This window comes from Hydractinia symbiolongicarpus, chromosome 12, assembly GCF_029227915.1.
Source record: "Hydractinia symbiolongicarpus strain clone_291-10 chromosome 12, HSymV2.1, whole genome shotgun sequence".
Taxonomy (NCBI): Eukaryota; Metazoa; Cnidaria; class Hydrozoa; order Anthoathecata; family Hydractiniidae; genus Hydractinia; species Hydractinia symbiolongicarpus.
The window spans coordinates 21,236,748-21,246,498 of record NC_079886.1 but is presented as its reverse complement, the minus strand read 5'-3'; the positions used below and the strand labels follow the sequence as shown (position 1 = coordinate 21,246,498).

Genomic DNA, 9,751 nt, shown 5'->3' with positions numbered 1-9,751 from the left:
AATTTTAATCTGGCGCTTCTGATTGGATGATTTATCATAAATGATGCCGATCATAATTAAATATCTGCTGATTCAGCAAGAGTACAACGAGGCCAAAATTCAATGGCGGAAAAAGCTGCGAGGTAAGTGTTTAGAATGTAAACACATCGTTTGATTCTGCAGAAAAACAAGTCCCTGTTTTAAAGGTTCCCTCCGACGTTTTAATGATGCTACCTAATTAAGTGCTATTCATATAAGTGTTTAAGAAAATAACATTCGTTTTTTACAGAAAAGTTTAGTACAGCAAATAATTGTAAATAAACTTTCAAATTTTGAGCTACCTCACTTCATGATGCGGCTTTATCATGCTCACGCTTCTTCTCGAACTTTGAAGTTCATAATGGCTGGATAATTGACGTCACAAGGACAAAAGAATTATAGGATGCCTCACGGTGATATATTCTACTGACTAATTCGTGTTTAGAATGCCTTGTTGATATGTTTCGAAGTACTTGTTAGTTAAACCTAGTTACACTTGTCAGTTAAAAAATTCAAAATTTACGAAATTTATGACTGGTTCGTTTACTTACCTGGCGCAAAATGCAAATGAAGATTCGAACGGGACGGCATCAGGAGGTACATTCATGCTCCAAATATTATAAGTTTCTACAATGTGGCTCACTATCTCTTTCTTGGACTGATTTGCAAAGGCCTGTTGTGCTGTTGTTGGTAAAACCGTTTAATAATGCTGGAAAGATTTGGGATGCCGAGTACATCAGAAAGGGCCTGGATTTTATCCTCCAAGTCAGATGGTATAATTTCAGTGACGCCTAAAGCGATAATTACACTGCTATTATTGTTACGTAATGTATGCTTATAAATCAGATGAAAATGCGTTAATACCTGCATCACCCAGTAAATTGCATTGACTTGATGAATCTTTAAATTTTGGATTTGCCTCAATTTTTTTGTGCTTCGTTTTAGTCTAAAATTAAATTGAAGCAGTTGTTATATTAATAACATAACATATTTAAACACAATAAAAATTACGCAAAAATGTTGCCTTAAATTGCGTTCCGTAATTACGCTGACAGCAGGGTTCCGTTTGCGTTTCTACATGGGCAAATTTACTGTTTCCCAAACTACCGGGTTCACATAAATCAGAATTAAAATGGATTCCTTCTGCCTCGACATCATTCACATTGGTTGGTTCAAGTAAATTTTTCATCATCTTAAAAGATCAAACAAAATTAAGAAAGCAGAATTATAAGAATTATATTTTACATTTACTGCACTTACTTGACAATTTTCAATCTTCAACTTTACACTTTTTCGTTTTGGTGCTGTCACACAATGTGCAAATAATGTTGGTATTGCATCTGATACCAACTTTCGTCTTTGAGGTTTCTCGCCTAAGATTACAACCATCACGCAAGTAGGAATATGATTGCGAGTTTGTGTATGCGAAAATGCAATTATTACTTACTTGTCATTAGACGATTTCGAATCTCAATCGACTGATCAAAACAGTGCCCTTCAAAATGATTTTTGCATAGAAAAACTAGCTGAGGAAGATCTTCCCGCTTTATTTTTGCTTTCCATTCTGCAGCAAGCTTTTTATCCTTTGGCAGCTTAAAAAAAGATAAGTTTTGATTTTTTGCTCTGTAACTTTACCATCCTACTGCTGCACACCAAACCATGTTTACAATATGAAAAAGAAAATATTTTTAAAGCTAATTAGAATTGTGATAGCGGAACAACTTCTTAATAATTAGTTTCATATAGAAATCTCGCTTTGTCGTTTTCATGCTGCAAGATGGTCTGTGGTTTTGGCTCTTGTGACGTCAGGAGGTATGCTGATGTTTTTTTCAAGATTTTGAAGCGTGTTTTTAATGCTGCAATAATGGCGATCGAAGCACAAGGTTTTATGAAAACATGGAATAAGTAAATCGTGTTTATGTTTTTATTTTGTAAGTAAATCATTAAATAATACTTTTTTCTATATGTTTTAATGGTTTCTTTCGATTAAGATTACCTTGTTATAACGTCAGAGGCAACCTTTAAACAGAAAACGATCTCCGTTTTAATATCACTACATTGCAATACATACTGTTCTCTTCTATTTGTAAAACATATAGGTAGATATTGTCTGTTATTGCTAATTTTTTTAACTTAGTTAACTACTAGAAATTTGTTTGCGGCCCAAAGTCAGTCAGGGTTTAAATTTTTCCAACATTAACTATACTGGTTTCCCGGTGAAAAGATAAATGATGCTGGGTCTCCAGGCGAAATATTTTTAAGAATTATCTAAAACGATTTTCTATATGTTTTCTTTCGGATCAAGATAAATCAGGAAATAAATTTCTTAGCAAGAAAGTGGTATGGTGAATGTCCTATTTATTCTGGATGGATAAAGTGTTTCGGCAAGTGGTATTACTCCGAACCAAATCAACCTTATTGTTTGACAACATGAAGTGCCAAACTAAGGACCCTGTTTCTGATTTCTGTCAATTGCAGTATATATCCTGAGATGAGGGTGCCGACTTGCCAAAAGCGCTGTATATGTGAGGGTGGCTGCAGGCGTTTTTCAGGGTTTTTTCAAGGTTTTTGTCTGTAACTGGCTGGAAAAGCCTGGGCTTGTCCGAAACCGCCCGAAATGCAATGCATGGGAACTCATTTTGTTGTCATTTAAATTTTGTCTTGAAGAAGGAAGGTGCTATTTTTACCTTGCACTCTCAGTTTATTATTTGTAGGATTTTATAACAGCCATTTGTGGAATAAATGATATAAAAAACATTTTTTTTCAGAACTCTTCGACTACCACTGCTTGACATTAAAAGAATAAATTATACATGGTAATAAATGTTTAAAAAAATGTTGTTTCAGGTTTTTTCAGGCTTCTCCAGGCCAAATTTTTTGCGGCGTTTTCGATGAGGAGCCACCCTGGTATCCTACGTTTAGCGGTTTTCCTTGACTGTATTCTGTCTGCAGTAACAGGCCTTGCCATGAGCAAATAACCTCCCGAGCAATTAATTGCTCGCGTCAGAGTGTCTACGCAAGCAATTTTGCTCGCCATATTTTTCGCTATCATGCTGAGGTGCACATGCAAATAGCTCTAGATTGCAGCATGTTGACATGCGCGGTTAGAATATGCGTAACAAACAAAACATGTGCAATACATTTTATCTTTCATCCAAGGTTTAGACAAAGTTTAATTTTGCTGATGCAAAGATGTTGGATTGTAACAATGACAATTAAAAATTTTTGTAAAAAGAACTCTGAACTTAAATTATATTTAATTTGTTTTTGCTTCATTTAGTTAGAAAAAATGTTTAATTTTATTTACCTAGAAATTTATTGTCGTTTTTAAAATATAAATATTTATTTTTGTATTGTAAAAAAAAACAAAATAAATTTATTTATTTTCAGCATATCAATATGTAGTAATTTATGCCATTGAGTGATAGACTTAATATGATTCAGTGCTATAGAGACAAAGATATGCTCAAAAATATATTGCATATCGATTGCAACGTGCACGGTAGAGGCACGCAATGTTAAGATACCTTTCTACAATACTTTTGTAGATTGTAAATACATTCAAAATTACCAAATTTCAACAGCAGTTTTTAGGTCTGCTATATTCAGGGGTTGAAATCCGACTTTATTTTACACAAGTCTGTAAAACTTAATTACATTGTGTGAGTCTGCAAAGTTAAAAAACTCACATAGAAATAAATTATGTGAGTCTAATCTTGTTAAGTGTTATTAGTCTATGTATGCTTAAAACAAATGACATTAATAACACACTTTTAGAAATTATATAAGTAATCTGAAAAAAGTTTATTATAAATCAATATTCAGGCCTTTTTCTGAACAATGCATACGTGAATTTTTTTTTTCTTTTAATTATATACAGTTTCCCCGCTCTCTCTAAAACACAATTCTCTAAATCATTTTTTTGTGTTGAATGCTATTCTAATCTATTTATATATTTGCAATCACAATAAGCGTATTGTACTGATTTTCTTCCCGCAATAGAGCGATATTGCAGTTATCATTTTTAGGTCTTATTGACATATATCTTACAACTTATTGCCCAGTTCTTAATATTAATTGCTGTTGAAAATATTAAAAAATGTTAAAATTAAATTTGGATGCTATTCTTCTTTTTTTTCTCCTTTTCTCATCTACACTATTATTAAGCAACAGGTAGCCAATTAAAATATGAAGAATGAAACTATGCCCCCTCCATTACTGCCACTTATTATATGTGATTGCTAAGATGGTGGTAATACAGATGATCTGATTTTTTTGTTTATCTTTATGCCAAGAAAACACACTTATATAAAAACAGACATTATCTTATTCCTGAAAATTAACGAAGCACAAAATTAACATGAAGGAAATTAATGTGAATGCCCTAACAACTTATAAAAACAAGTTTAATTAATAGACGTACAAAAAACAAAGGCAGATCATAATGTTTATCTTTATTTTGAGGTTCATTGCAACCAGTCTCCCTTATTTTTTTTAAAACATTTACAATATCGGCTGCCCTTCAGCCTGCCTTGATAATCAAATTGAAATGTTTCAGGATGATTTTTTAAATGGTCAAGCAAAAAAGGAGAGCGATTAGGTAAGCTTTGTATAGCGACACAAGTCACACAATAATTTTTGGAAATTTTAAAAAATTAAATTCTACTCCTTAAGCATCAGATATATACCAAAATTTGATGCTTTTTATCTTTGTTGAACTTTGCACTCCACATCAATATTGGATGGTCAGGGAAAGTGAGGAAATAAATTTTTTACTTTATATTTATTTTTTAAAAGTTGTGTGATTTTATTGATAAGCAATAAATTTGTTTGATAAGTTAATAAGTTATCTATTTATTCTGATTATGAAGAAGAAATATTTTGTTTATATTCAGTTACCTCATACTCAAGTTTTGTAAAGTCGGAGAAAATAGTATCTTTTGAAGCCTACTGATTGGGGAAAATAATATTTTCATGCTATTTGGTCAGGAAAAGTCAGCAAATATTATTTGTATAGCTACTGTGAACTTTGTTTTTCAGTTTGTTGTGTTATGTTCACATGAACTGTGTTTTTAGCTAACCTATTTTTATATTTTAGTATGGTAACAAAAAGAGCTGCTGGATTTGTGATCTATCAAAATATTTCAGGCTCCTTTCAATATTTACTACTACAAACATCATATGGCAGAAACCATTGGACCCCTCCAAAAGGACATGTAGATCCTGGAGAAAGTGACCTACAAACTGCGTATAGAGAAACACTTGAAGAATCTGGAATAACTAAAGATGACTTGGCTATTCATGAAAATGTAAAATTCGAGTTGAATTACCACGTAAAAGGTGGTATACCGAAAACTTCTGTGTATTGGTTAGCCAAATTAATAAATCCTGAAGCAGTTGTTAAGTTGTCTAATGAACACATTGCTTTTAAATGGTCAGGCTTGAAAGAAGCTTGTAGTTTGGCTGATTTTGCTGATTTTCAAGATATGTTGCACAAATGTGAAAAATATCTTTGTGAAAATAATTAGGGGTTTTAATTTCATTGTTGTATAGTTTATCTGGTTTTAATAATTGTTTGGTTGTTTCTTTAAAAAAGAGAGAAAATGCTGCATACATATCACGTTTAAAGTAGACTCCTCTTTAAAAGGAGGTTGGATGTGAACTTCGAACCGAAAATATTACCAATAAAGTTTACAATTTTAAGTTGTATAAAATTTAGGTGTTAAATAGTTATAAAAGATGGATGTATGTGTTGTATCCTTGCTCACTCAAAAGATTTGTAGTAGTGTAGAAAACTTAATAAAAAATACATTAACATAAGAACATCTTAACTGTTTTATACGTTAAAAATTTTCAATTTTCCACTCTTCTTTTTTGCATAATTTATCGTAATAAATGTTTTACAATTTTTCTTCAATTATTTATAATGTTTTTTATCATTAAAAGGGACATAACTTAGAGACTTTTTGCTCGCAACATCAACAGAATACAAAGCTTTTACTTGTCATTGCAGGTATTTTTTTTCTCTTTAAAAAATATATTTATTAAATTATTGCACTGTATAGCTGGAATCCCTACTGCCTTTATAAATGGGGTAACCGTGGGCCTGTTCAAAATTAGCGAATTTTGAGGGATCAATTTTTTTGCGACAAATGGGAGAAAACAAGTACCTTTTTAATGATATATTTTGAATTAAAGCCTAAAGGATAAAGGAATACCTATAATTGTTTTAATATAGTGTTTATTTTCCACGAACAGGATTGATTAAGTCAATTTCGCAGTAAAACGGAGGAGAGTTGTTAATCAGTAAAAGGGAGGAGAGTTGTTACATGCCAAAAAACTTCAGACAAAAGTCCCAAATTTTTGGTTGCATGAAATATCAGATCCTTTTGTAAACTGCAAAATTTTCAATTTTTTAAAAATATCACTATTCAGTAATTAATTCCCACAATTTTTTTTTACTTGCAATATAGTTTAATAACTTTTTTTTAAGTTAAAATTATTTTAAACTGTCTTTTATTGATGTCATTTAGTTTTTTTAGTCATGCATCTAGCTAAATATCATGCTTGAAAACTTTCCGAAAAAACATTTTTCAAGCCTGGTACACACTAGTAAAACAAAAGTTTGCTACTCCAATTCGTTTTCATAGTTTTCTTCTTCCGATTGTGATTTTTTAAAATTTTTATTGAGAACAGAGATTAATCCGATGGAAAAGCGTGTTGATATATAATTGAAAAGGTGTGAAAGGTATTATGGATCTTTCTAGATTAATAATGAAGATTATAAATGTTACAATGGAATTGCTTAAATAATGGACCAACTTTTCACTTGGCGAAACGAAGATTCAAATCCCGAAAAAATCCTAAAAGTTGAACTATTGATCACAAGAGCGAATTCCGTTCATTGTGATCCGTTCTTTACTCAGGATGAACCGAATTCTAATCTAGATGTTTACTCTATGACGTCAGTAGACGGACAATTGACTTATACGAGAACTGTGAACTTATCATTAGGTGTTTATCACTTTTTATACAAAATCACCACCGTGGAGGAGGCGTGGTTGGAAACCATACACAGTAAATACAAAACTGTATTAGGATCAGGCCGACCAGTGAATTATATCGAAGTTGGTGACGCTTCACCGAAGAGTACGAATTCTTTTTCGGATTGTAAGTATCATTTCGTGAAGTGTTGGATGGGTAAAAAGGGCTACATGGGGGAGGAAGGAGTGTGGCAATACATTATGCACTTGACATTTTAGCTGGTAAACCAAGTTAAGAAAGAAGCAAATCATCAAACGCAACCTTGTATCTTCTTGTTATACTATCTACTTGTTTATTTTAAAAAAAAGTTTCGACAGTCTCTGAATTTCTCTTATGACTCGTTATTACTGCTTCGCAATTATTAAGAGCGTGGTAGCTTATTTTGGCCATAAGCCGAGTAAAAACACTATCATAAAATTTTTTTTCGCTTTAAAATTGTATACGAGATATCAACTTTTCAATGAACTCTTTATAAAATGAACAGGAGGCGAAGTGATTTTGGCGGATGTGTACAAAATTTGCGTTTTGAAGGTTTCAAATATTTCCCACAGTTCTAACAGCTAATGAATTGTATCTCATTAACTCAACCAAGCAAGAAAATCTCCCATTAGGAGCATAGCAAAAGCGGCACCCGTTTATCTTTGTTCTTTTTTTAAAAGAAATTACCTTTTAGCTATCCTGAAGTTTTAAAAATATTAAACATCCTTTAAATGTTTTGTTTTCATGGTTGCTTGATAATGTCATACACAAAAAAGTGACAAACCTCGTCATCTGTGACAAAAAGAGAGTAGCGCGCTTCATGTGACCTGATTTGTGAAATTGTCACTTTTCCCACTGTTGTTTAAAATTTAACATTCGTAGTTTGTTATTTCTTGTGTTTCAAAAATATCTGTTAAATTAGTTCGTCTAAGCTCACTGTAATTTTCTCTCTCTTAGAATTTTCTTCGCATCTTCTCTTTAGGTATAAATATTCCTGACGAATATTCTCCGTTATTATCTTCAAAAAAAGAATGTAATCCCGAAGCAACCGTGGTCCAACGTAAAGGATGGTGTTGTTGTTCCAGATGAGACAGCATAAGTGTCGGTTTGAGTTCGTATATTCTTTTATCAGATATTATAATACCCCTAAAAGGAGAGTTGGAACGTAACATACTTAAAGGGACACGGGAGCCTATGGTATTTAGTGGATTTCTTATTTGGGAATTTTTTAGATTGCCTTTTTGTCAATATTTTATTTAATCGACATCAGTAGAATATAAAACCTTTCGCCGTGGTGTATTTTCATTTTTACTACATACTTAAGGGACAAGGGAGCCTATGGTATTTAGTGGATTTCTTATTTGGAAATTTTTTCCCTTTTTTATTGTGTTTAGTTGAAAATTTTTATATATTGTGAATTTCTTTTATTATGAAAAGTTTAAGCTAAATTAACAATGAAAAAGTCTTGTTGTGCGGGGTTGTTTTTATACATGGTAGCTATACAGCAGTGATTGCTGATTCAAACTCTTAATTTGTCACAGGGACTGCTATGAAGATAAAATTCTTAATTTTAACTTTAACATGCTACGTTTTGTATTTAATATTTTAACCATTATACATTATATCTTGTCTCCAGGTTTATTAAACATATTTTGTGCAAGTGTAATTCATCAATTTACAAAATAGAAAAAAATCAAGATGGCCTTCTCTTACTCTCTGACTTTCGCAGTCGAACAATGTCTTTCTTCAAGTAGCCTTGTTTTTTTGATAACAAAACAGTTTTCAGTTCTAAAGAAATAAATTTTGAGAAGGTATACTGAAATGTCTAAATTTTCGTCTAAAACTAAAAACATGCATATTTTTTATTTCAAAACAAGATTCAAATTGGATGATTTCTATGAAGAGTTATTGGTTACTACAATAAGAGGGTTTATGATCTTCATTTGTAAAAGTTGCAAGTTCAAAGGGAAATTTTGCCTTACATTACATTTTTAAATATAGCAGCGTAGATGTGAAAAACAAAATTTGCTAGCTTCTACACTAGGATCCTCAGTGTTGGATTCTATTTTTTGTCAATGAGTTAGAATTCTATTCAACGCGTTTTTTTTGTTCTTTTTTAAGTCAGTAATATATGATGTATTTAAGTGACGTGTATTTCTTATTATTTATAATTTTTTTAACTTATTTGAATGTAATAACTTTAAAAAAATATAAATACCAAATATAATTTTTAAATGTTTTTTTAAGTTCTCTCCACTTAATGCAGAACATTGGATGGTGGTCCTAAGAAAAGTTGACAACGAAAATAAAATAAGTGGCAAAAATTTGGTTTTAAAGATGGCAAGAAGTAATCTCGTTCCCATGACATAGAAAGTCACTGTAAATCGTCTGATTACCCTTCCTTCTTATAACGCCTTTCTCTAATAAACGCCCCCTAAAAATCAATTTTTTTAATGATATAATTAATTTTGTTTTAAATGAGTTTTAATAGTTTAAACTTTTGCTTTTTTCCTTTTACGAGCAGATATGAAAAGTTTATTTAAGACAAATTTTAAAAATATTAATTAAAAATATTAAAAAAATCCGAAAACATTTGGAAAAAAGTAGTATTTTGGAAAACTTGATGACTTCAGCATTAATATTTATGTCAAATCACTCTGCAGTTTTAGTTGTAGCATTTGTCCTTCCTTGAATTCAATAATATGGTAAT

The 9,751-nt window shown here is 31.3% G+C and overlaps 1 protein-coding gene across 3 annotated transcripts; it reads left to right on the top strand.

Annotated features, from left to right (window-relative positions):
* The first annotated feature begins 71 nt into the window (after positions 1–71).
* LOC130622728 (bis(5'-nucleosyl)-tetraphosphatase [asymmetrical]-like) lies at positions 72–9,268 on the top strand. 3 transcript variants are annotated; one of them, XM_057438225.1, is made up of 3 exons: positions 88–122; positions 6,786–7,188; positions 8,024–9,268. In XM_057438225.1, the coding sequence occupies exons 2-3, from the start codon at positions 6,831–6,833 to the stop codon at positions 8,128–8,130; spliced, it is 465 nt and encodes a 154-aa protein (XP_057294208.1). In that variant the 5' UTR covers positions 88–122; positions 6,786–6,830; the 3' UTR covers positions 8,131–9,268. The 3 variants fall into 3 exon arrangements, with proteins under 3 accessions (XP_057294209.1, XP_057294208.1, XP_057294207.1); XM_057438224.1 differs by lacking the exon at positions 88–122 and adding an exon at positions 5,943–6,031; XM_057438226.1 differs by lacking the exons at positions 6,786–7,188; positions 8,024–9,268 and adding an exon at positions 5,117–5,843 and having other exon boundaries at positions 72–122.
* Positions 9,269–9,751: the final 483 nt, after the last annotated feature.

Bases quoted from the DNA above. Each gene is read 5' to 3' on its own strand.
- LOC130622728 (XM_057438225.1), top strand. From the start codon at position 6,831: ATGGACCAACTTTTCACTTGGCGAAACGAAGATTCAAATCCCGAAAAA. The intron at 7,189-8,023 runs GTAAGTATCATT...TCTTCTCTTTAG, and splicing joins TACGAATTCTTTTTCGGATT to GTATAAATATTCCTGACGAA.